We start from the raw sequence: 26,570 nt of genomic DNA on the forward strand, positions 1-26,570 counted from the left end.
AGCGCGACCTACGGCGCGGCGGCGGGGTCAAAACGCGCAGCGCGTTTACGGAGGCCGCCAAGTACAGATTTGTCTGGTTTATTTTCCTGCCGATGGCCTTCCAAAAGACATGTCACACATGCCCATCTGCTCCTTTCTCTGAGCCCCTACAACAGTCAGTTGTTTGACATTGATCAAATATTGCCTGGCATTTTAAGCTAACTTTGGTTGACGCGTCTTTCCTTGTCAATTCAGTGGAAGCGCCTTAGGAACTGTCAGGCTTGAATAAATAGCAGTTCTCCTACATTATTAAATAAATAAATAAATAAATAAAAAGGGAAAAAAAGAAACTTTCAGCCTTGGAATGCAAGCCACAGCAGATGCTCGCTTAGTGGTGTAATAAATGAATCAGGTTGAGTACCACTTACTTCGGGATAATGATGAGTGGTTTGTCTTATTTAAAAGAATTTTCCTGATATTTCTCAGAGGATTATCGGCACATGAATTCTGCTATGCTTGTCTCCAGAATTTGAAACAGACCTTATTTGTGTGACAAGCACAAAAACCTTGTGGATTATGTGGAATCATAGAGGATGATCACAAACTAAAACGGGAGTGATATCAGTCATGACTATGGTTCCAATTGTGGTATGATTATTGCAAAATGCAGTGGAACTCTGCTCACACCTGGTCTGTTAACTTAGTAAAAGTTTTCTTTTTTCATTTCCTAACAGCAAGGAATAGAAAATAATTTGCATGTGTATGGCAGCACAATATACCTTCCTGTCTTGCCGTGGCCTATGCCAGTTCTCTTCTAATGATATAATCCAGAGGAAACTCGACAGTATTAATAACCCATAAACCAATATAGTAGTTAATTCTCGACAGTTCAAAGCAGGATATGGTAAAAGCTGCAGATGCAAAGACATCTAAAAACTAGAAGGTGATAGAGAATCCTCTGGCTTATAATTCCTCATATAGGGACCAGAGTAATAGTACAGTGGATAGAACACTTGCCTTGCATGTGGCCAACCTGAATTTGATCCTCAGCATCCCATGTGGTTCTCTGAGCACTGCCAAAAGTGATCCCTGAGTACAGAACAAGGAATAAGCCCTGAGCACCACTTGGTGGGGCCCCCAAACAAATAATAATAATAGCAATAATAATAAACTCTTGGATAATCTTATCTGAGAAAGTTGTGACTCCTGGTGCATGGTGAGTTTCTACTAGTTCAGTGGTCTCACACATATCTGGAAAGCCCTCCTAAAGAGAGAAGTAAGCTGCTATACCTCACACTGCTTTGAACAGTAGATTTCTTTGGATTTGCAACATTTGGGTGTGCTGCAATCAAATAACCCAGACTTGTAGTCAATTGTGTGGTGAGCTGTCCTGCACTTGGGCTTTTCATCAAGTCCAACCAATGTGTGGAAAGTGTTTGTGTCCCTGTGATGATGTCAAAGAGAGCCTCTGGTGAACTCAGAATTTAGAGCATGATCTCTCCTTCCCTCTGGTGCAATTATTCTCCATTTGTAAAGCAGTTTTTGTCTTATTATTTGTGCCTGATAGAATCTAAGCACCCGAGTATGGCATATCAAGACTTTGAAAATGGGCGTTGGGCAGGAAAGGGGGCTGCATCAGTTGGAGGAGAGATAGTACAGGGCTTCCCCACCATACTGTGCTTGCCTGGGTTCAGTCCCTAACAACCCATGTGATCCCCCCCCCCCCAAGCACTGTTCATTGCAAAAATAAGCATTTTCTGGTGAATGAAAGCAGAGAGCATGTGACTGCCTTCCATTATAAAATGAAGCAATGAATGAAAAACGGGGTTCCCTGAGATATAGGGGGAAAAGGTGCTTGTCTTGCATGCAAATGACCCAGGTTTAATATCTGGCACTTCTAGAAGTAATTCCTGAGTTCTGAATCAGGAGGAAGTCCTGATCATTTCCAGGTATGGGCTAAAACCAAAATTAATTAATTAATCAATTAACAAGTATATGAGAGACAGGACCCAGGCATGGCTGAAAGACACACATAGACTTAGACTTATGTATACATTCATGGCTTAAACTTCCTTTGAAATTTTTCTCCCTGATTTGCTGCATCTCTTTCCATCCATGCCTAAGTGCTCATAGGAATCTGTAAATTCCCTATAACTGGTTTGCAAAAAAGGAAAAATCACAGATCTGGTTCATGGATTGACCGCCATGGAAAGCCCAATACAGACAGCAATGATAATGGAAGCATCCAACCAAACAATCATATGGATCTAGGCATCCAATTCTACCTCCCTCTAATTTGTTCAATAGAACCATATGACATGGTCATGTAGATGTGGATAGAAGCTATGCATAGATTTCATACATGTCTCTTCCCTCACCAAGAGTAATATGTCTACTACCATGATTGGGTGCTTACAGCAGAAATCAGTAATGAGCTGTTAGAACAGCACCTGTGGTGGTTGGGGCTGAGGTGGGGAAGGCTGACAGCTGGACTGCATCAATCCTTTCAATCTTGAAGAGAACAGTAACCTATGCTATCATAATGAAAATATTGAACCTGGCTGTGGATTTGCATCCCACAACACATCTTACAGCATGTCCACTCGCAGATTCATGGAAAGCACGACCCACAGCTTCACAATATACATGTGACACTATGTTTGACAAAGGATGTTTGGAACAGGAACCTCAAGCCCCTGGGAAGCTACTGGTTTTGCCAAACAAATACTTGCTGGACAGTGAAGTGCCTTTTTTTATTTTTTTGCTTTTTGGGTCACACCTGGCGATGCACAGGGGTTACTCCTGGCTCTGCACTCAGGAGTTACTCCTGGCGGTGCTCAGGGGACCATATGGGATGCTGGGAATCGAACCCGGGTCGGCCGCGTGCAAGGCAAACACCCTACCCGCTGTGCTATCTCTCCAGCCCCGTGAAGTGCTCTTTTGAAAGCTCAGTCACAGTGCCAGGTGGAAGACTGTGAGGCTGACAGATTATAACAGAGGCCTGGAACCATAGCCAATATTCTCATATGCTGAACCAACATGCCAACTCTTGCACTACACGAATGCATAGATCAGGAACAAGAAGAGTGGCCCCATCGCTATCCTGTCCAGTGCTTCACAAGAGTAACTTTTTTTTGTTGTTTTTTGGGTCACACCTGACAATGCACAGGGGTTACTCCTGACTTTGCACTCAGGAATTACTCCTGGCGGTGCTCGGGGGACCATATGGGATGCTGAGAATTGAACCCTGGTCAGCCGCGTGCAAGGCAAACGTCCTACCCGCTGTGCTATCACTCCAGCCCCCACAAGAGTAACTTTTACTTTGTATGTCTACACAGTCTTGATCTCTGGTTCTAGAAGTACTGATGCTTAGAGGAAAATTCTACATCATTTCATAACTAGATTTCTGTGAACTGTAAGTGGAATTGCGCCTTCACCCGGCTATACACCATTCCCATTCCAGCTGAATAGGTTGTTCTCATATACTGCACCAACATGCAAAAAGCACGATGGCTACATGGATGGAGGGAGAGGTCTGAATGATCAGGCAAAACTATGTCTGGAACTTGGGGGGTTCATGAGGATACCTTTTAGTATATTTCCATGTTCTGTGGTAAAAGTTTATGGAAAACTACAACAACCCAATGAAGAGAGTGAAATTGGCCCAAAACAAAATAAGAACTTGATTCAAAAATTCAAAACACATCAAGCACTTCTGGTTAGAAGTTGTTGAGAATGAATGGAATGTTTTTCTTTTTAGCTTATCCTTCCCTCAAAGCCTTTCACCAGGAAAACAACATGCAGGCTGAACCCTTCCCCTGAAAGGTCTGTTTAGATTTAGAGATAGAAATCCTCAGGGAATTGGCTGACCACTTGGGTCCCCACTAGTCTGCTACAGGCCCCTTCTAAAAATACATTTCTCTAATCCTTTCATATGTAAACTGCTTATTGGGACTGTGCAGACAAAATGGCTTGCTAGGAAGTAAGGAAACTGTTTATTGTCAATAACGCTTGCTCTCTCTCTCTCCTCATCTTATATTCTGTGTTGTTTTTTGGTTCAGTTTTGCTCATGGCTTACTTCTGACTCTGTTCATGGGTCACTCCTGGTAGTGCTGGTGTATCATATAAGGTGCTGGGGATCGAACCACGTTAGTTGTGTGCAAGGTCCTTACTTCCTATACTATTTCTCCTGCCCCTTTACCTATCATCCTGTGCTTAGATGGATCAACTTCTCAGGCAAGAGTGGAACTGGACCTTGATGATGCAACAAGACACATACTAATACAATATGGAACAGAATGACTGGGTCAGCTTACTGACTAAAAGACCCTGTTCATCCAAGGCCAAGTGAATGTCATTACCCCTAAAACCTCAGCACCAGCTACAGAGCAGGAATTGCAGCAGCGATGTGAGGGTCTCTGCCCTGGTACCTGGGGGTGAGCAGCTTTCCAAGTTTCAAATAGAAGCATAATCAAGACCCAAAAGTGAATTAATTATTTTTACACCCTAGCAAAAACAAAAGTAGATGCTGAGGCAAATTGTGCTGGTATAGGTCCATCAGGTCTTTGCATCTTTTGATCAACCCCATTATAGCAAATCTATGTGATCATATTCCATACACTCTCCTCTTAGACTTCCATGGGTCTAGCTGGCAAGGACAGCCATCAGGCAATGAGGAAAGGTGGAGACTGGGGTTGTTATTTCTGAATCCTTTCCATGGAGCCATCACTGTCTGTACCCTCTCTTCTCCAAGTGTTCTTCTGGGTTCAGGACCAGGTAGTCAAACAGGATCCTGCTTTCAGAAGTGCCCTAGACTTGGGCTTTTATAGCATCTGGTTGATCTCTTGAAACATGGGTTTGGGATGAACCCAAAGCTGCATGTCCTGCACTCCATTGCTGAGCTATATATGTCCAGTATCTTGAAAATCCCAACAGTGTTTGGATCTGGGTCTGGTGAATCAAGTCTGCTGAGATATTAGAGCAACCAACTGTCTTGGAGACTTTAATGAGCTGCAGTGTCTGCTAACTGAAATGGGTTTACCTACCTGCTTCTGACCTGGTATCCCGCCTCCTCTCCAGCTTCCCCTCCACCTAGGGCAAAGATTGCTGAGTGGAGCCAGGATGATGGGTAGGATGTGCCTAGAGCACTGTGGTGGCCCTTTCCACTGCCAGTCAGTAGCACCATTTCATTATAAAATCAGCTGTACAAAAGCTGAAAGAGAAGCAAGAGCCCCATTACACATGTCAACATTTACCAACTCATGGCCAACTTTGCTCGACCCATAGTCTATTTGCTTCTTGTTCTGCTGGATTCACTGAATAAAAATCCCAGTCCTGTTATTTTTATCCATAAAACAATTGCTTATTTTAAAGTCATTATCACATCACTATTAATCACATATAAGATTTTAATAATTCCTTGATATTATCAAATATTTAATAAGTTCAAGGGTATTTTTGTCTCTTTGATTCATTTGTAAAATAAATCAGATGATTTTTTTTTCCTGTAGAGTTTTTCATTACTGGAGTAATTAATTACAAGTCTCAAATGGTACTTGACACATTCTTTAGTTCCTTGTATCTCTGAAACCTGATAATTTTATCTAGAGATTTGATCACATTTAGTGTCCAGTTTGGGGCAAGTATTCCAATGGGCAATGATAGTGACATATTCTTCCTTAAAGGGGCAAGGGTTTCTCTTTCTCTTTCTCTTTTCCTCTCACTCTCTCCTTTCTCTCTATTTGATTGTTAGCAGCCATAAATAAATTAGCTATATATACTAACTAATTACAAATTATAAGTGGTTACATTTTGGTTCTGCATTCCTTCTTTATTTCTCAGTAGTAATATTTTATGCTTATGTAAGCAGCAAAGACAGGGAAGTGTCCCTGGTAATGGAATTCCTAGGAAGTAATAAAACCAATAGTCTGAGACTGCAAAAGTCCACCTTGCAGACACAGGAACCAAGGCCTGATAGAACTTCACCTGCACCAACAGACCCAAAGAAGGCTGACCCCACCCTGAGAGAAGCTCCAGCAGGAACAAAGGCCAAGGAAAGGAATTTCAAAGAGGGCCATTAACCACTCCCAACTTACCCCCTTGGCAATCACCCCAGTAGCGGACTCTTACATAGCTAGAAGTCCTAGAGTGGGGAATCTTGGGGCACAAACCTATAAAAAGCCACCTTAAACAAAGGAAGCATGGGTATATGCTGCCTGAGTCTATGTGCTGCTTGTGCCCACATGTCAGATGACATATGGTACCGAGCACATGTGTTGCCCACATCTCCCCTCTTCAGATGTGTACGGGGACTCTCTTCCTCTCTGGAGGAGCCCGCATTCTCTTAAGTGCATTACTCTCTCTCTCTTTCTCTCTCTCTCTTCTTTCCTTCCTCCTCCCTCCTAAAAGCCTCCAAATAAAATCCATTTTTACTTAACTCCTTGCCTGCTCCTGTAATTCCTTTCTGTGAAATAGGACAAAAACCTGAAAACCCTGAGTAAGGTCTAATCTGACTTTTCTTTCCTGCAAAGAGCAGTTCCTGACTCCAGCTTGAGTCTGCAGCTCCCCAAGAGGGACTGGGTGGTGAGGACCCTTGCTGAGAAGACCAACCAAGCAGACCTCAGGTGTGGCTTGATATTCACCTGGTAAAGTTGGCAGGGCTCTGACCCGTGCTCCACAGGGGATCATTCACAGACTTTATCAGTCCTAGCCTTTCCAACCCATCCCAGGGTGGCAGAATTGGATTGGGAGAAAGTGACTATCTCTCTCTTTGCCTCACATAAGCCATCCATGGGGGCCCACCTACTTCACCACCATTCACTTTTTTTTTTTTTTTGGTTTTGGGACCACATCTGGTAGTATTCAGTACTTTCTCCTTGTTCTATATCCAGGAATCACACCTAGCAGGTTTGGGGGACCACATGGGGTGCTGGAGATCAAATTTGGGTCCGCTGCCATAAAGTGTAAGGCAAGCACCCTACACTCTTTGCTATCACTCTTGTCCCACTCTTAGTTACCCTGAGTAGATATTACTAAGAAAGGTGGAAAATGTGTTTAATTTATCCCCTTTTTTCACTAGTTTCTCACAGAATCATTTGGTTTCTTAGTATTCTTTAGCTATATTTAAAAATATCAGAATTCACAAATTTTAGCATGAACCATCCTTTTACTATCCTGATTGATGCTGAAAATGCCCCACCTTAAAAACATTTCCAGTTTGGTACCTAAGTTCTTTTGACATCCTTTGAGTAGTCCCAGAGAGTCTTGCTTTCTGATATCAGATGTTCCAAATCTGTTTGCATGTTTCCTCCCCTTTCTGAAATTTTTTGTTTCTCCATTCTTTTGGTAGAATAGGCTATGGAAAAATTACTCCCTGAGGGTTAGGATGGCCCAAATCTACCCTCCAAATAATGTCTTCACAAAAGTAATATTCCCTGTTCTTGGTTTTTGTTTTGTTTTGGGACCACACCCCATGGTGCTCAGGGCTTATTTTTGACTCTATATCATGCCCCTGTATTGTCACTATAAGCAAATATATAAAAAATACAATGGAAATACAGTTTAAAATGAAACCTATGAGAGGAAAAGTTTTTTCTCGTTTCTGCCTGCTGCTATGTGATCAAAAAGAACTATTGATCACACTTGACTTCAGAATGTCTTTCTAGAAAAGCCTTTCATTCATTTATCAGAAAATACAGGTATAAGCATCCTTTAGGAATTTCTGTAAAAGGCATAAAAGTCAGTGCAGAATAACTACTGACTCCCCCCCCCCATTTTATATATTTATCAGGTATAATGATCTACCTCATTTATTCTCAGATACTGTTATAGAGCTCAGATAATTCTCAGTGTAAAGGGAATTATTATTTTATATATATATTTAAATATGCTACTGGACTCCGTGCCAGGCTGTGGGGTGGGCGAGAACCCTCCTTACCCCAAGGGATCCAGCCCCAGAAGCCAATCTCCACTACCGAACCACTGCCACACTCAAGACTGCGCGGCCGCAAAGCGACCGTTCGACACATTATAAGACATTTCCTACCCATTTTCCACAACTATCACACCATATCTGATGGGGTTCAGACAGTTAGGCAACAAATCATAGAGAGAAATAGATAAATATATGCCTCTCAGAGAGCCCGGCAAGCTACCAAGAGTATCCCGTATGCATGGGCAGAGACTGGCAAGCTCCCCGTGGCATATTCAATATGCCAAATACAGTTACGACAATAGGTCTCATTACCCTGACCCTGACAGAGCCTCCAATCGTTGGGAAAAGACGAGTAAGAAGAGGCTGCTAAAATCTCAGGACTGGGAGGAATAGAGACATTACTGGTGCCCACTCGAGTAATTCAAAGGCGGGACAACAGTGATACAGTGATATATTTAAATGAATCACAGTGAGATACAGTTACAGACTTACAAAATTTTGTGATTATGTTTCAGTCATACAATGATCTAGTACCAATCCCTCCACTAGTGCCCATTCTCCACCACCAATGTTCCCAGTATCCCTCCCACCCAGTACCCGGATCCCATCCCCCTCCCCCGCCTTTGTAGCAGGCACATTCCCTTTTACTCTCTCTCTCTCCTTTTGGGTGTTATGGTTTGCAATACAGGTAGTAAATGGCCATTATGTTTGTTCTATAGTCTACTTTCAGCACGCATCTCCAATCCTGAACAAGACCTCCAAGCATCACTTACTTAGTGGTCCCTTCTCTATTCCAGCTGCCTTTCCCCCCAGCATGTGAGACCGACTTCCAGGCCATGGCGTGATCCTCTTGGTCTTTATCTCTATTATCCTTGGGTGTTAGTCTCCCTATGGTTTTAAAGAGGGATGTACGAAAGGCTGGGCTGGAGCGATAGCACAGCGGTAGGGCATTTGCCTTGCGTGCAACTGGCCGGGCCAAGCCGGGTTTGATTCCTCCGCTCCTCTTGGACAGCCCAGCAAGCTACCGAGAGTATCTGGCCAACACAGTAACAGCAAGTCTCACGATGGAGACATTACTGGACCCACTCAAGCAAATCTATGGATAACAGGAGGACCGTGACCATGACCGTGTGCAAAAGGCAGATCTCTTTTTGGCAACTGGATGGCATCCTCATCTGGCTGGCTGAAAAGGGCCTGGTTTCCTTTAGTTTTTGTTCTCATTGACATTCATAGGAGAAGGAGAGAGAGAGAGAGAGAGAGAGAGAGAGAGAGAGAGAGAGAGAGAGAGAGAGATTCCCGGTCCCCAACAAGCCCATAGCTTCTTTTAAATTTTTTTTATAAGACTGAACTCATTTAAATCACACTTTTCCCTCACTGTTGCTAGGAAAGCACCCTGTACAGACTGGCTCAAATTCAGCAGGATCCTCATCTGTGTGAGATGCATCTGTGAGAGATGCAGTGGAGACCTGAGGAGTTCTGGATGGATGGAGTGTGGGTGGGCGGGAGGGAAGAGGCAGAGTGTCTGCAAAATTCATTGGAATTTCATCAACATACAGCCACACATGTGTGTGCTTAAGAATGTGCATGGGAAGAGAGATGTGGATGAAAGTGACTACTCCATAAGTCACCAATTAGGATAAAAATAAGAATAGTCTGTTGGGGAACAGTTCCCCCCACCCCAATGGTGCCTGGACATGTTGCACACTGGGTCCAAGCAGATGTGGGGCGAAGGAAAACAGGTGCGCGGAGAAACACCCTCCAGGAGCAGCTGATGGCTGTTCACTATATTGTCTAATACACACATATTTTATAGGGGGTCTTGACTTAGGAGGATGGTCCAGTCACAGAAAGTTTAGCATTATTGGCCTATCACCTCTCCAACTCTGCTTTGCCTTGGTCCAATCCCAATCAAGGCTAGATGCTGCAGTTTAGGATGACTTGTGACATATGTGACAGTTTCTGTGTCTAGGGCTTATGTGACTAGGAGGTCAAGTGAGGCTCAAGGCTGACACCCTGTTCTTGCCAACTTTGCCCAGATAATCCCTTTTGCGAGTCTTTGCTTCTGGGCTACTTTGCAAGGTCAGGTCTTATCTGCACCAGTGTCTGTCACCATGCTCCTCAATAGTCTTTTCTGAAGAACAAATAACTTTGTTTTGCTTTTTTGTGACACACATGCTGATATGATAAAAATAATGATTTCAGACATGCTGTGGTCATGGGCCCTTGGGTTCCACTTGATGGTTTTACTTCCCTACCAGATGCCTATTTGGTGCAGGTCAAAGACGAAGGTCTCCTGTTCCTTCCCCCAACAGGTACACGTGACCTCATAGTGTGTGTGTGTATGTGTGTGTGTGTGTGTGTGTGTGTGTGTATGTGTGTGTGTGGTACACTTTACAAATACAAGAACTGGAGCCCCCTTGTAGTGTTTTCATGAAGAGTGTGGGAGCTTGAAAGGAAGCAATACACAGGCCAGGAGATGCCATGTTGAATTGATGGGATCTGTCAGAGCACAGGCGCCAAAGCAAAAACAGCATCCCGCATCCTCCTAAGCACCAGGGCTCATGGTCTGGTGAACCAGAGAACAAGACTCTCAGACTGAAATGCAGATCTGTGGTCTATATTTATTTTCTATGTGTAACAAAAGACTACAATAATGGGGCCTTCAAACAACATCCATTTATTGTCTCACAATGTACAGGTAAGATGACCAGGAAGACACAGTGAGATTCTAAGTTCTGAGTTTCCTACAGAGGAAACTCGGGCCTTGGCAAGTCTGTCTCTTTCCAAAGACTCCATTGGGGCACATTCTCCTCCAGGATCATCCCAGTTTGGGTAAGGGTGTGTTTAGTTCCTTGTAAATTCCTGAGACCTTTAAGGAAGGAGCAAGTCACAATTGGTCCTCACTAGGCATCCAAGCATTCGATCTTCTGTGGTTCCTCCTTTTTTTATTGTAACCTTGGTAAAAGCCACACCCGGGGTGCTCTGGGGTGGGGATTGAGGCACTGGAGCCTATGCTCTCACAGGTGCTCAGCTTCACCCCTGTGGCACCGGGGATGGAACACAAGTCTTAGCTCATACAAAATCTGGGTTTGATTCTGTTTGCTCACTTTCTTTCTTTCTTTTCTTTCTTTCTATTTTCTCTCTCTTCCTTTCTACTTCCTTCCTTTCTCCTTCCTTTTTTCCTTCCTTCCCTTCCTTCCTCCTTTCTTCTTTCTTTCTCTTTCTATCTATCTTTCTTTCTTTCTTTCTTTTTTTCTTTCTTTCATTTTTGGGTCACACCTGGTGATGCTCAGGGATTACTCCTGGCTCTACACTCAAGAATTACTCCTGGAGGTTTCCAGGGACCATATAGGTTGTCAGGAACCATATAGGATGTCAGGAATCAAACCTGGGTCGACTGCATGCAAGGCAAGCATCCTACCTGCTCTACTATCTCTCTGGCCCACTAGGATGTATTCTTGAACCCATCTGCAGTCTATTCCTCTTGTGCTTCTGAAGGCTAATATGATTCAACTAGGTCAATCCACCTAACCTAGGACCATCCAGTGTGACCCAACTGATTGGTAGCCTCAATGGCATCTGCAAAATCGCATTTGGGGAATAAAGAAACAGATGCACATTCCCAGAGATTAAAATATGGAATCCTTTGAGTGGACATCATTCTGCTCACCATAGACCAGAGTCTGGACCTTGCCAGTGTGACTCCTGATGAATCACCCATAGGGATACTTTGCCTTTTCCCAGGTGACCCAGCTCAATTCCACCATGCTCATACTCTTCTTCCTCTGGGAGGTGCTAGAGAAGTTAGTCCTGAAGACCAGTTTTACCTGCCACAATGGCCCAGACCCATCTAAAGAATTTGCCTGCTGGAGCTGATGAGATAGTGCAGAGAATAAGGCACTTGCCTTGCTCGCAGCTGACGTGGGTTCTATACTGAGCATCTAATACGGTACCTTGAGTCCTGCCTGGCGTGACCCCTGAGCACAGAGCCAGAAGTAAGTCTTGAGCACAGCTGGGTGTGACAGGGGAAAAACTGCCTACAATGGTTGTTATTATCATCTTGCTTTTTGGGTCATACCCAGCAGTGTTCAGGGCTACCTACTTGACTCTGCGCTCAGGGATCACTCCTGGTTGGCTTTGGGAACCATATTTAGTGCTCGGGATTCAACCCGGGGTCAACCACACACAAGGCAAATGCCTAAACTGTACTACCTCTCTCTGGCCTCGCTAATTATTTTATTTATTTATTATTTTAAATTCACTACCAACATTTAAAAAATCAGTCTCTTGAAAAATCTATATTTCTACTTTGTCGATAGCACAGCAGTAGAGTGTTTGCCTTGCACGAGGCCAGCCCAGACGACCCAGGTTCGAGTCCTCGCCCCTCTCAAAGAGCCCCGCAAGCTACCAAGAGTATCTCGCCCTCACGGCAAATCCTGGCAAGCTACCCGAGATAGATATGCCAAAAACAGTAACAACAAGTCTCACAATGGAGACGTTACTCAGCCTGCTTGAGCAAATCGATGAACAACGGGAGATCAGTGACAGCGACAGTGATACTTTGTCTTGAAAAATTAGCAGCTCTAATAATCCCTAAATTCCCGGCCAGGCAGCATCTGGGTGCGCCCACCACATTCAGTCCTTTGAAGCTCTGTTCCCTAGTGTCAGCCCTTGGGACCCCGAATCTGAACCACGCGCTGTCCCAGGGCTCCAGTAACCGGGGAGGAAACCAGCAAGGACTGGGCACCCTCCCCGCCTTTGCGCCCCATCACCGCGCCACGGCTGTCACCGACGGTGCGGCCACTCATCCCAGCCCGGCGCGCAGCTGTAGGACGCGCGTCCCTGCTCTCCGCTGCCCGCGCGAGTCCCGTCGGCGCCCGGAGCCGGGGCCCGGCCGGGCTCGCCCCTCCGCCCGCCCCGGATCCGGCGCGCCCCCGGCTATCCACGTCACGGCCGCGCTCCCGCACCCGCACCCGCTCCCGGCCCGGCGCTCGCACCCGCCGCCCGCAGCATGCCCGCGGCGCCACGCCCGCAGCCCCTGGAGGAGCCGCTGCGCCAGGAGGTAAGGGGCCGCCCGACGGCCGGTGGCCGCGCGTCCACGCCAGGGTCTCGGCCCCGCGAGGTGGCCTGTCCCAGCAGAAAGGACTGCTGGGAACCAGGCCGGGTGCGAGGGACGCGCGCGATGAGCCCCCCCGGGGCTCGGTGCCCGGCGCGCTGCGCCCAGGAGTCCTTCGGGCAGGACGCACGCTCGAGCCCTGGAGCTGTCAATGCGCGCCTCGGAGGCCTGCGTGCGGCCGCTGCTGTCGCGGGGCTGGGGAGGGTCTGTCTCGTCCGGCAGCCGGGAGTCCCTGCAGCAGTTCCGAGCAGCCCCGTTTAGTTGTGGGACTCCAGTCCCGAGCTGCAGCCCCGGGCAGGGGTCCAGTCCCGTTCTGGCGCCGCGTCCCGGGGAGGCCGGAAAAGCGGGGCTCGCGTGTCCGGGGAACGCCCGGGAAGAGGCTGCAGGATGTGGGAGAGCTGAGGCTGCTCAGCTGCCTGCTCGCCCAGCTCGGTTTTCGCTTGGGCCTGAGCGTCGGAAGACGGCGAAAGTTGGAGCTGCCCAACTGTGCTTCTTGGGCCTCTTCTTTTCCTGAGCAAGAGTCCAGGGAGTGGGAAGGGAGGCGGCCCCTACGGATCTGAAGCCTCCGACTCTGATGCCGAGATCTTATCTGTGAATCTCCTGACCATTGGGCCTGTCACCTCGGGGGGATGGTAAACAACACAACTTGGGGGCAACACAGTGCTCTGGGCCCTCTGGGGATTTTCTCTGTGCTGCAGATGTATGTGAGGTTAGGAAAAGGGCCGGAGTGCATCCTTCCCCAGCAGCAGATGGTTGGACCACAGAGCACAAGGCCTTGCTGGAGTATCCTCAAAGCACCTCAACTGTGACCCCAAAAGAATGTTCCCTCCCTGTGCTGGAGAAATAGTAAGTGGATAGGGTATTGCGTAAACTCCTTTGGCTCGGATGACGCTATGAGTGGTCACACGTTAACAGATGTTCGAGGGCTCTCCGGGGGCTCTCCCTCGCCCCCGCGTTCAGCGCTCTTGAACCGCTTCCCAACCTAGGATGGTCGTTGACATGGCGCGGGCAGAGGAAGGAGGAAGGAAGGCTAAGCTGGTGGGTGATCAGTTGCCCTATATTCCGTCTCTCATCTCTCCCCAAACTTTCTCCACAACTCTCACAACTCTCTCCCCAACTCGCCCCCAACTCTCTCCCAGCTCTCTCCAACCCTCTCTCTAACTCGCTCCACAATGCTCTCCACCTCTGGCCACATGTCTCTTTCCCCCTGCCACCCTTCTTAACTCTCCTTGCCGCCACCACCTCAACCACCTCTTCTCTAACACGCCTCCCCAACCATGCCTTCCCCAACCCCAACAAGTGCAATCAACAGGTTTATCAAACCTTCCTGACCACCTGCAGTTCACAAGGGCAAAACAGCACTTATGGTGTGTGTCTCCTTTCCTTAAACCTGTAACTTAATTAACACCTTAATTCTACTTCCTAATATTTGCCATTCTGTATGGACACAGTAATAGACACATTTAGGCTTGTAGGGAGACTCCCTGAGGACATCTCACCACAGACTCAGACTACAATACTCAGACCAGATTAATCATTCCTAACCCTAGAAGGGTCCAAATCTAGTTATTACTTTTAAATCATGACAGAATTTGTCCATGGCCATGCTCTTAAATAAGTATTATGGCACTTTGGCCTGGCCCATTTCGATGCCAGGGTAGTTCACAGCTTGCCCTGGGTCCATCCAGTCCCTCATCAGGACTCTGCTTTGGGGGATCTAGGCTTAAGTAGAGAGAGCAGATATCCATGAGGTAATATTATCTGGAATCAATTAACTCCCAAGTTATCTATTTGTCTTATTAACTGTATTCCTGTGTCCATACAAAAGTTAATTGCTCTGAAGTAACTAATCATGCAAAGGACATTAAGGAGAAGAGGAAAACCATATTTACAAGTCAGCAGAGTCTGATTAGGAGACAAAGGTATTAGACAGGTTGGGGGATCAATCAACAGATCCAAGCTCCCTGTGGCCAGGGAGGAAGGGAAAACCAATGTTATCCTACAGGGCATGTGTGTGCCTCGCCTGCAGTTAACCCCGGTTCAATCCCTAGCACTTCCATATGGTCCCTTGCAGCCTGAGCACCACTAGGTGTGACCCAAAAAAGAAAAGGAAAGAAAGAAAAGAGGAAAAAAGAATGTGCTTTCCTATCTTTCTTTGGTAGGGGGCATACCCAGGGTGCTCAGGGCTTGCTCCTTGCTCTTTGCTTAGGGATTTCTTCTGGGGAGAGCATAAGAGGTGTTGGAGAGTAAGCCTGGTTTGATGACTAGCACCGTAACCTCTGTACTAGCTCTGCAACCTCCCATCCTCCACTCTTTATTGAACAGATCTGCAGCTCTCGGCAGCTGCTCATGGCCCCTGCCTCTTTTCATTGGGCTCCTGTATGCTGTTCAAGAGACCCAATCCATTGGCCTCTCGGCCTGATCTTTCCCAGAAGCTGCGACTCCTAGCAAGTTCATTCTACCATGTGCCTGATCTTAGAGGGCTATATGGAGAGCAGTTCAGGTAGTAAGAGAAGGAAGATTCTCAACCCGGAATGCTCACCCTCAGGGCTGTGCTTTCCTCTGAAAAAACAGGGGGCCTGCGATTTCCAGACTTCTGAGCAAAGAAAAAAAAATAATTAACTTGAGTCTGTTGAAGTCCTTCCATGATGAACTTACTGTTGCTTTGTCTAAAAAGAAAAATTGAAGACTGGAGAGATAGTACAGTGGGTAAATGTGTGAATTGCACACAGTTTACACAATTCAATCTCCTGCATCATATATAGTTCCCAGAGCACTACTAGCAGTGACCCCTGAGTGCAGAGCTAGGAGCAAGCCTTGACTGATTTCTGAGCACAGAGTCAGTAGGAAGTCCTAAGCATCACTGGATGTGGCCTCATTTCTCCCTCCTCCCACCCCTGCAAATAAAATTTAAAAGATAAACAAGAGAGGAATCTAAAACTCCATCATTTGGCTTTTATGCTACTTTTTGGATTTGGGGCCATACACATAGTGCTCAGGGTTTATACCTGCTCAGGGTTCTGAACTCAAGGATCACTCCTGGCTGTTCTTGGGAGACCATATGGGATGCCAGAGATCCAAGCCAGTTCATCTGTGTGCAAGGCAAGTGCCCTGCCTTCTGTACTATCTCTCTAGTCTTGAAAATGGATCATTTGATACCAGGCTTCTTCCTGCATGAGTGCTTGATGTCCTGCTCACAGGCTTAGGTATTTATGTCCCAATCTCCTTTAGAGACCTCCCCACTCCTTGGGAAATCGCATAAAAATAGGGAACCTGGTTTCAACAGGTAATCATCTCTGAATCCCAATTTTCTCAGATAATGGCATGATTGAGTCATTGAGCCATGGACCTGGATCCTTGTCCCTTTGGATTCTGTCCTCAGTACTTGGTGGTCTTTGTGACCAGTTAACCTTCTTAGAAGTTAGTTTGGAAGGGAGCACCAAATAGGATGGGAAATGCGTGATGAGAGTAGACTATAGTCCGAACAAGATTGCCACTCAATGTCTCTTGCAAACCACAGCACTCAAAAGGAGAGAGAACAAAAGGGAATGCCCTGCCACAGAGGTAGGGTGGGATGGGGGAAAGGGGGTGGGAGGGATACTGGGACTGGTGGTGGTGGCGAATGGGCACTGGTGGAGGGATGGGTATTCAATCATTGTATAACTGAAACCCAAGCACAAAAATTTGTAAGTCTACAGCTGTACCTTATGGTGTTTCACTAATAAAAATTTAAGGAAAAAAAAGAAGTTAGTTTGGAGCCAATCAAAAAGAAACTGGCTAGTTTCCTGAAATGTGTGCGTGCGTATGTGTGTGTGTATGCATCTATGCATGAGGTATTGGGGATTAATCTCTGGGTCTCATCCATACAAGGTAAATATTGTACTGATGAGTTACATTCCAGCTCTGAAATGCATTTCTAACACCCCTTTCACATATAGTTGAACCCTGAACAATAGCATAGGAAGGGGAGACTAGGGGAATCTACCCACCTCTGCTGTTGAAAATTTGCATATAGCTTTTGTGTTCGTGTGCGTGTGTGTGTGTGTGTGTGTGTGTGTGTGTGGTGTATGTGTGTGACAGTATTGGACCACACCCAGAGATGCTCAGGGATTACTCCACATTGTGTGTCCATGGATCACTCCTGGTGGTGCCGGGGATTGAATCAGGGTCAACAGCATGCAAGACAAGTGCCTTAATCCCTGTACTGTCTCTTGGGTCTTGCATATAACTTTTGATTTCCCCAGTTCACAGATTCTCATGTCCCTATAGTTGGCCATCAGAATTAGTCATTCTGCATTTGTCACACAAACTGTAACAAGTGCATGTGTGGTTGGTTAATCCCGTGAGTGTGGATTTGCTGATATGGAAGGCAACTGTGAGCATTGACAAAAGTCTGCCTGTAAGTGGTCCCACACAGTTCAGACTTGTGCTGTGCAGGGGTCAGTGATAATGTTCTAGCACCTTTTTATGGAGGGTTCTTTTGGTGCTAGTGAGATCATATCTGCTCCTTTGATGCATTCACCAACTTCTTAAACTTTGAAATAAAAACTGTTCAGATTCTCAACTTTGCTATTGGTTAGCATGGCCCAGGGATTTTTAGAAGTGCATTTAGATTGAAATACAGAAATGTGCCTGAGATTCCGATTTAATTTATCTGAATGTGGCTTGGGCAACAGGAGTTTTCAAGTACAGCCAGAGTCGAGAGCCACAGCCTCTGCCTGATCTCCTCTCGATTCCACCTGTGTTTGGGTGGACATGTTCTTATTGTAAACCTTTTCATCAGCTCTTGGATTACCATATGCTGGGATTCTTGGTCTCCTGGTGATTTGCAGAGAAATTCCTTGCAGGAGAAAAATGGCCAGAACTGAAAGGACTTGGGAGTGTGAATTAAATCGAGTGGCCAAAATTGCCACTCGCTACCTGTCTGAATGCAAGGTTCCGTCCCAATGGAAAACCAGCAGGACCGTACTACTGTTCAAGAAGGGAGACATTCATGACATTGGCAACTATCGCCCGATCTGCCTATTGTCTGTCATCTACAAGTTGTTCACTCGAGTCATCCTAAATAGGATTGGCAGAACACTAGATGAAGGATAACCATGCGAGCAAGCCAGGTTCCGCAAAGGATTCAGCACCATCGACCATATCCACACAATAATCAAACTCATTGAGGTTTCTCAGGAGTTCAAGATGCCGCTCTGTTTAACATTCATTGATTTAAAGAAGGCCTTTGATTCTGTTGAGACGGAAGCGGTCATTGAAGCCCTAGCCAATCAGGGCATTCAAGCCCAATACATCAAGATCCTCCGTGAGCTGTATTGAGGATTCACTACCAAGATCTCACCATTCTACAAAGAAATGATCGTTGATGTCAAGAGAGGGGTTCGGCAGGGTGATACCATTTCACCGAAACTCTTCAGTGCCACCCTCGAGAACATCATGTGACGACTGGAATGGGAAGGAATGGGAGTGAAGATAGATGGTTGGCAATTACACCACCTCCGCTTTGCTGATGACATTGTTTTAATAACACCAAACATCAGCCAAGCGGCACAAATGCTGGCCAACTTTGACCATGAGTGTGGAAAGGTAGGACTACAGCTGAATCTTACGAAGACAATGTTTATGAGAAACAGCCTTGTTCCTGACGCCCCATTCGCTCTCAATGGAACGACCATCTCCGAATGCAACAGCTATGTGTACCTAGGTCGAGAAGTCAACATGACAAATGACCTGGCACCTGAGCTGTGCAGGAGGAAGAGAGCGGCTTGGAACGCCTTCAAAAGCTTCGAAGAAATAGCTAAGAGGACGAAGAACCTCCGGCTCTGGGCACATCTCTTTGATTCCACTGTTCTTCCTGCATTAACATATGCCTCAGAGACCTGGGCCCTACGCAAACAGGATGAGAACGCTATTCAGGTCTCCCAAAGAAGAATAGAAAGAGCTATGCCTGGAATATCACGTTTCACTCAAATGAGAGAAAAAATCCGGAGTTCTGACATCCGTTGACGATCAAGAATCAGGGATGCTGTCTCATTTGCCAAGGTGTCTAAAATCAGATGGGCTGGTCACGTAATGAGATTTAAAGACGACCGCTGGACTAGAGCTGTTACTGACTGGATTCCACGGGATGTCAAAAGACCGCGTGGCCGCCCACCTACCAGATGGTCAGACTTCTTTGTCAAGATCATGAACGATAGGTTTGAGGCTCTTCATGTTCCCAGAGCGAACAGATGCCATTGGGCTACACTAGCACGCGACGGGGACAAATGGAGATGTTACTGGCGCCCGCTCGAGCAAATCGACGACTAACGGGAAGTTAAGTGATTAAGTGATTAAGTGGCCAAAGTTGCAAAGCTCAAAGAACAGGGAGCAAGAGAAAAACAGTGACCTGGGTTGGGGGTGGGAAAAGAATTTTGTTGGGGCAGGAGATGCTAGTGTCACTGTCAATGTCACTGTCCCTGTCCTCCCGTTGTTCATCGGTTTGCTGGAGCAGGCCCAGTAACGTCTCCATTGTGACAATTGTTACTGTGTTTGGCATATCGAATATGTCACAGATGGTTTGTAAACTATTTGACAGCAGTAAAAGGTTTCTGAACAGCACTGTGGCCAAAAACGTATTCAAAATCAATATGATAATAGATCTAAAGTGTTTCTGGAATCACTCACCTGTGTTGCATTTCTTGGGTCCAAGGGGCCACAAGTGGGAAGATTTTTAAGAAGCTCTGACTTAGGTTGCACGTTCCCCGTGAAAGGACAGCTTGAAGTGCCCACGTCCATTTGGGGCATTCATTCATCATCGACTGCAAACACAGCTGTGAATTTCAAGGGAAGCATGGGGGCATACCTGTCTCAAGCATTTGGTGGCCGAGAACTGTTCCTTTCCTTGAGCAGCCCACCGCAATGGACAGACAAGGGACCGGGGGAACAGGACACAGGCTGGTCGGTAGACATTTTCTCTCTCCTCCAGGCATAGTCCAATCTCTCCCTTATGGCACAATCATAGTTGTAGTTTTGGTTGTAGTTCCAGTCATCAGAGTTCTATCATCCTAGTCTCCTCATAGACCTCAAAGTCCTCTTTTAGGCCTTATCTTCCTAGTCAGCTCTTTCCCCTTAAAGCATAGTTATATGGAAATCATGAACGGTGGGGGTACATATGGGGGGGTTGAACATTGTCATAAAAAACACTCCTTCAGGGGAAGTTCCAGGAGATTAACTCAAGGACAGAATCTCATCTGAGAGTTCAGCACTCCAGATTATTAGGAGATCCACTCCAGGGCGGGATTCCATCTTGGGTGTATTGCGTTCTTCTTTCCACAGCTAGTAATTCATTTAAACAATCATAGTAAATTTACTTCTTATAATATTTCTAGTCATTTTGTATGAACATCACTGTATCACTGTCATCCTGTTGTTTATCGATTTATTTGAGCGGGCGCCAGTAACATCTCTATTCCTCCCAGCCTTGAGATTTTAGCAGCCTCTCCTTGCTCATCTTTCCCAATGATTGGAGGCTCTTTTAGGGTCAGGGGAATGAGACCTGTTATTGTTACTGTTTTTGGCATATCGAATATGCCAAGGGGAGCTTGCCAGGCTATGCCCATGTGGGCAGGATACTCTCGGTCGCTTGCCGGGCTCTCCAAGATATACATATCTATTTCTCTCTATGATTTGTTGCCTAATGTCTGAACACCATCAAATATGGTGTGGTAATTATGTAAAATGAGTAGAAAGTGTCTTATGATGTGTCTTATGATGGCTTATGGGTGTGACCCCTGGGTCGCCGGAGACTGGGGGAAGCAGGCAGAGGATCTCTGTTCCCGGGTTCCATTGAGCCTAGAGTCTAAGGTCACAAAGTTCCACATTACCTGGGTTCTATGGGACTTCATTCATGCATGAAGCTCAGCCTGAGCATCCTGAAAGCAGCTGTAGTGTGGTGGCGGTTGGGCAGTGGAAGTCGGCTGCTGGGGCTGGGTCCCTTGGGGCAGGGAGGGCTCTCACCCACCCCACTCTGGGGTGCCTCAAGTGAAAACAGCCTGGCATGAAGTTGTATGAACATAGTAATAGTTATATTAAGCTTAAAGGGTGGCTCTTCCTTGGGACATCTCACTATACATTCTAGACCATAGTCCTCAGGCCAGGTTAGTCTTCCCTAACCCCAGCAGGGTCCTTATTCAGTTACTTCTTTTTGGGTCATGACAGAATTTGTTCCGTGACCATGCTCTTATATTTATGGTGCTTAGCTTGTCCCCTTTCAATGCCAGGGTAGCTTACACCTTTCCCTGGGCCCATCCAGTCCCTTTGTTGGGACCCTCCTTTTGGGGGTGTTAGGAAGTAAGGTTAACTAAGGTTTAAGTCAGGTAAATATGATGGGTGTTCAGGAGTAAGTATTATTTGGAGTCAGTTAACTCCCATGTTACAAAAGCATAGCATCAACTGTCTTCCTGTGTCTATACAAAACGCACATTGCTAAATAAACCATGCAGATGACATAAAGGAAATAGAAAAGCAATACAGGATTATTAGTGCTTGATGGAATTGGGCGTGCCTCAGGGGCACTGTTGTGGGAGTAACTCCATAAACCTAAGTTCCCTGTGGGAAGAACGTAGACAATCCAATGTTGTCCAACACACAGCCACAAATTCTTGCCATGCCTGGATACATTCCTCCTTTGAAATGTGCCTTTGCCACTACAGACATCAGGGGTTGTCTGTTTTTCCAACACTGAGATCATTGACCATGATATTTGCTTTGGCCAACGAGATATTAGCAAATGTGACACAATCAAAAGCATTTGTTCTTGACCTCCTGATGCTATTACTTTTGTATGTTTTTTGTTTGTTTGGGGGCCACATAAGGTGTGTTCTCTGGGAATCACTCCTGGTAGTCAGGGGACCATATAGGGTGCCGATGATCAAACCCAAGTGAGCCAGTATAAGGCAGGCGCCCTTCCTGCTCTACTATTCTCTGGCCCATCGCCGCACCCAAGTGCAATGCAATACACATGGCTGAGACATCTGAGTCAGATTGGTCGTCATGCAAGACCAGAAGGGCACTGTCAAACCCACAGAATAAGTGAAACAATGTATTTTTTTGTTTGTTTGGAGGCCAGACCTGGCAATATTCAGGTGTAACTCCTAGCTATGCACTCAAAACTTACTCCTGTCAGTGCTTGGGGGACCATATGGAATGCTGGGGATTGATCCCGGGTTGGCCACATGCAAGGCAAGTGTGCTACATGCTGTAATTTTGTTCTAGCCTCAACAAAGAGTGCTTGTTTAGGTTACTAAGCTTTAGAGTGGGTGGCAAAAGCTTATGGAAATAGTCTGACATTACATGATGTTGTAATCTTTGAAGAGAAGCTAGAAGTTCAAATTTAAAACAAAATTTTAAAGTTAACTTTTATAAGGTAGTTCACATAAATTGATTGCATTCAATATTTTGACACCAATCCCACCACCATTACAAACCTTTCCACCACCACTATTTCAAATTTTCCCACTACTATTCAAAGCTGCCTGGCACAGGCAGATGATAGATGATTTATTTTCTATTACTTATTATGAATATCATGAGAGGTTGTGTGGCTGCAAAAGCAGCAGCTTGCTCTCCTGGAATTGTTAATGATTGGGGTGCAGAGATATCTCTGTAGGGAGTTAGTCCATTTTGAGATATAGGATTAAGGATTAAGGCCATTGATTGCTTAAATGGGGTCCGGAGGCACTTTGTAGGAGTGACAGCCGGGACCCCAAAGGGATGCTGGGACAGGAAGGGATGGGCCATTCCCACCACCATGTCACCTGGAGTCTTCAGTTCCTAGTCCAACGTACCTGGGATTTTCTTCTGGAAGTTTATGGCCACCAGGGGTTCATTTGGAGTGAGTGGGGAGAGGCTATCTGCTCCATCTGGGATGCCCCGTGAAGTCGGCTCGGTGTGGGGTCTGGGATTCAATTGTGAGTCCAGAAGTTCAAATTTTTTTGTGTAAGTTTCCGTTTTGAAAAAAAATTGGAATAAATAGCCAGCATTCATAAAACACTCTCTTGGCCAAACAAAACTCATCTTCCCTTCCCTTGGCTTGGGGGTTTTTCATCTTCCTGCACTAGGGAAGGACATGGACTATGTGAACTAAGCCAAATTAACCTCCATTCTTTCACCCACTTGCCATGATGGCAAGCTTATCCTCACAAGTTGTTTCTTCATGGAATGCCCATAATATACTTCACAGTCTGCTTTTCCTAAGTGACTTTCTGTATGAAAAAAGAAACTACTGGTATTGCCATACTTCACGTAGAATGTGGAATGTAAGTAGGGCCCCTTCTCTCTGGAAGTATTACTCTTGGTTTTGGGTGAGCATGGCATAGAGGTGGGGCAGGTGGGACAATGGACAGTGAGTCCTCCAGTTTGGGCCAGTGAAGAAGCTTCTGTATTATGAAAGCAGTGGACAAAGTTGCAGAGAGAAATGGGGGAGATTGTGGAGTCCCTCCAAATACTAAGCTGGGGATTTTACACTTCATTGTGTGGGCACTCCAGGCTGTGATGTCATTAGAAAATTTTGAGTGTGAGTTGCTTGGGGAAGTCACTTGTCCCTGTACCCCAAGAAAGCAAAGAAGGGAGGCAAGAGAGGCAGCCAGAAATAGAGCATTTGTAGTCATGGAGGGAGACATTGATATGGGGAAGAATTAAACTTAAAACTTGTGATGCCTTTTCTTTATCTTGTTATGGTTAATCATGTTATTGCTCATGGATGCCTCACTGAGACATGGTTTTTTCAAACCACACCTGTCAACAACTTCATCTTCTAAGTTCTTGTTGACTAACTTAAAGGTAAGATCTCTGAAGGGAATTTAGGATTATCTATCCTCATAGGATAGTGGGCAATTTGCTTGGGGAAGAAGTTTTCCTGCTCCCCACTGAGAACATCTGTAATAGATCTGCTTTATCCTCCTTTCAGAGGGTTCTGCCCCCGCACTCCTCAAGGACTTTCTTTTTTTTAATATATTTTGTTCTTTTTGGGTCACACCCGGTGATGCACAGGGGTCACTTCTGGCCCTGCACTCAGGAATTACCCCTGTCAGTGCTCGGGGGAACATATGAGATGCTGAGAATCGAACCCCAGTCAGTGTGTGCAAGGCGAACACCCTAACTGCTGTGCTATCGTTCAAACCCCAAAGGACTTCTAAGTCACTCACCTTCCTTGAAATGACGGCTTGCAAAGTAGGGCAGGCAGGGGAAGAAAACAAAAATAATAAATACTTTTTTTTTTACTTTAAAAATTACTATGGTTTAGGAAGTTACAAGGGCTGGAGCGATAGTACAGCGGGTAGGGCATTTGCCTTGCATGCGGCCAACCCAGCCGACCTGGGTTCAATTCCTCTGCCCCTCTCAGAGAGCCGAGCAAGCTACTGAGAGTATCTCTCCCACAAGGCAAAGCCTGCCAAGCTCCCCTTGACGAATTCAATATGCTAAACACAGTAACAACAAATCTCACAATGGAGACATTACTGGACCCCCTCAAGCAAATCGATGAACAATGGGAGGACAGTGCTACAGTGCTACAGGAAGTTACAATAGTGTTAAAGTTTATGAGATCAAGATAGAAAATTTCTACACCCCCCACCAAAGTGCCTCGGACCCTACACTTTTCCATGAATTTCTTTAGTCTGTTATTTTTTTCAGAATTATTTTTTATTTACTTAAAAAGCTTTTTGTTGTTGTTGTTGAATTACCGCGAGATAGCCCATTACAAAGCTGTTCATGATTGGGTTTCAGTCATACAGTGTTCCAACACCCATGCCTCCAATAGTGTACATTTCTCAGCATCAATGTTATTAAGATTTGTTGCCTCCTACTTTGAACCCCATCAAGTGTGGTGTGGTACTATTGGAGTATGGGTAGGGTGTGTCCTGTGAAGTGTCGTGCACACTAATGCAGCCACGCAGTACAGGAATGGGTTTATTTGTGGGTGAGGCTGAGCCCGAGCGTGCGGAGAGATGTCGCGAGCATGGCAGCAATTAAATTCTGAAGGTTTTTGGCTGCCTGGGCTGGGTCCCTTGGGGCTGATAGTGGTCTCACCCAACCCCCTCCAGGGTGCCCCGAGTGAAACAGCCTGGTACAGGGTCTGGCAGCATGGTTATGGCAAGCGTCATGTTAGGCTCCCTTCCAGGAGAGAACATGCATTCTGAAAGGTGGCCAATGATGATATTATCTGGTGTCATCCAGAGGTGGCTTATGGGTGTGATTGCTGAGTTGCTGGAGACAGGGGAATACGGGAAGCGGATCTCCATTCCTGGTCTCGTAGAACCCAGAGTTCTCAGTCACAAAGTCCCACATGCCCTGGTTTTCTGGGGGATTCACTTAGAGGTGAGGCTTGGCCCGAGCATGTGGAGAGTGGCTGTGAGCATGGTGGTGGTTGAGTTTTAGAGGTTTTTGTCTGCTGGGGCTGGGGATTTTATTATTTTAAATATTTATGTATCTCTAAACAGGAGACATGCCTTGAAAAGTTAGTTTTAAAGTCATGGAAAAAAAGGCTTTTAAAAAAAGAGCCCTTAGGGGATGGGAGGGTGGGAGGGATACTGGGACCTGTGGTGGTGGAAAATGGGAACTGGTGGAGGGATGGGCATTTGATCATTGTATAATTGAAGCCTAAGCACAAAAATTTGTAAGTCTACAACTTTACCTCATGGTGTTTCACTAATAAAAATTTTAAAAAAAAAGAAGAAAGAAAGTAGATAAAGGGTCAAACATGATTACCTTTCAGTATATGTATTGTAAACCATAATGACCCAAAGTAGAGAGAGAGTAAGAAAGAAATTGCCATAGAGGCAGGGGCAGGGGGTGGGCTTGGATGGGGGTAGTGGGAGGGATACTTGGGGACATTGTGGTGGAAAATGCACACTGGTGAAGGAGTGGGTGTTGGATCCTTGTATGACTGTAACTCAATCAATAAAGATTTGTAACTTTAAAAAAATAAATAAAAAATTAAAAAGAGCCCTTAAAATTCCTCTGACTATTCATCAAGTACAAAAAATGCAAATTTGTCTTTTTATATTTGTGTATATGGCAGATATATAAATACACACATACCCTTGTACGTACAGATTCATTCATATATATTATTCAGTGATTTCTTTTTTTCTTTTTTTGAGGGACAGGGCTCTGTCCCTGGTTGGGGCCACACCTGGCAGTGCTCAGTAATTACTCCTGACTCTATGCTCAGGAATCACTCCTGGCGGCGCTACCTGGGCTGGCCACATACACGGCAAGCATTTCACTCTTTGTGTTACCTGTCTCGCCTGTGTTTTCTCCTCTGAAAACCTGTATTTTAATTAAGAATGTTCAGTGGGCTTGAGTGATAGCACAGTGGTAGGGCATTTGCCTTGCAAGCAGTCAACATGGCCGACCCGAGTTCGTTTCCTCCGCCCCTCTTGGAGAGCCCGGCAAGCTACTGAGAGTATCTTGCCCTCATGGCAAAGCCTGGCAAGCTACCCGTGATGTATTCCATATGCTAAACACAGTAACAATGGTCACAATGGAGACGTTACT

The 26,570-nt window shown here is 45.8% G+C and overlaps 1 protein-coding gene across 1 annotated transcript in view; it reads left to right on the forward strand.

Annotated features, from left to right (window-relative positions):
- Positions 1-12,908: 12,908 nt before the first annotated feature.
- The window catches only part of LOC130037339 (two pore calcium channel protein 1-like), a 43,208-nt gene continuing 29,546 nt past the window's right edge, over positions 12,909-26,570 (forward strand). Inside the window, exon 1 of the mRNA XM_056129144.1 lies at positions 12,909-12,974. Coding sequence (XP_055985119.1) covers positions 12,924-12,974 — 51 coding nt within the window. The 5' untranslated portion in view covers positions 12,909-12,923. The remainder of the gene's footprint in view (positions 12,975-26,570) is intronic.

The sequence above is a fragment of the Sorex fumeus genome, unplaced genomic scaffold (assembly GCF_029834395.1).
Source record: "Sorex fumeus unplaced genomic scaffold, SorFum_2.1 ptg000006l, whole genome shotgun sequence".
Lineage (NCBI taxonomy): Eukaryota > Metazoa > Chordata > Mammalia > Eulipotyphla > Soricidae > Sorex > Sorex fumeus.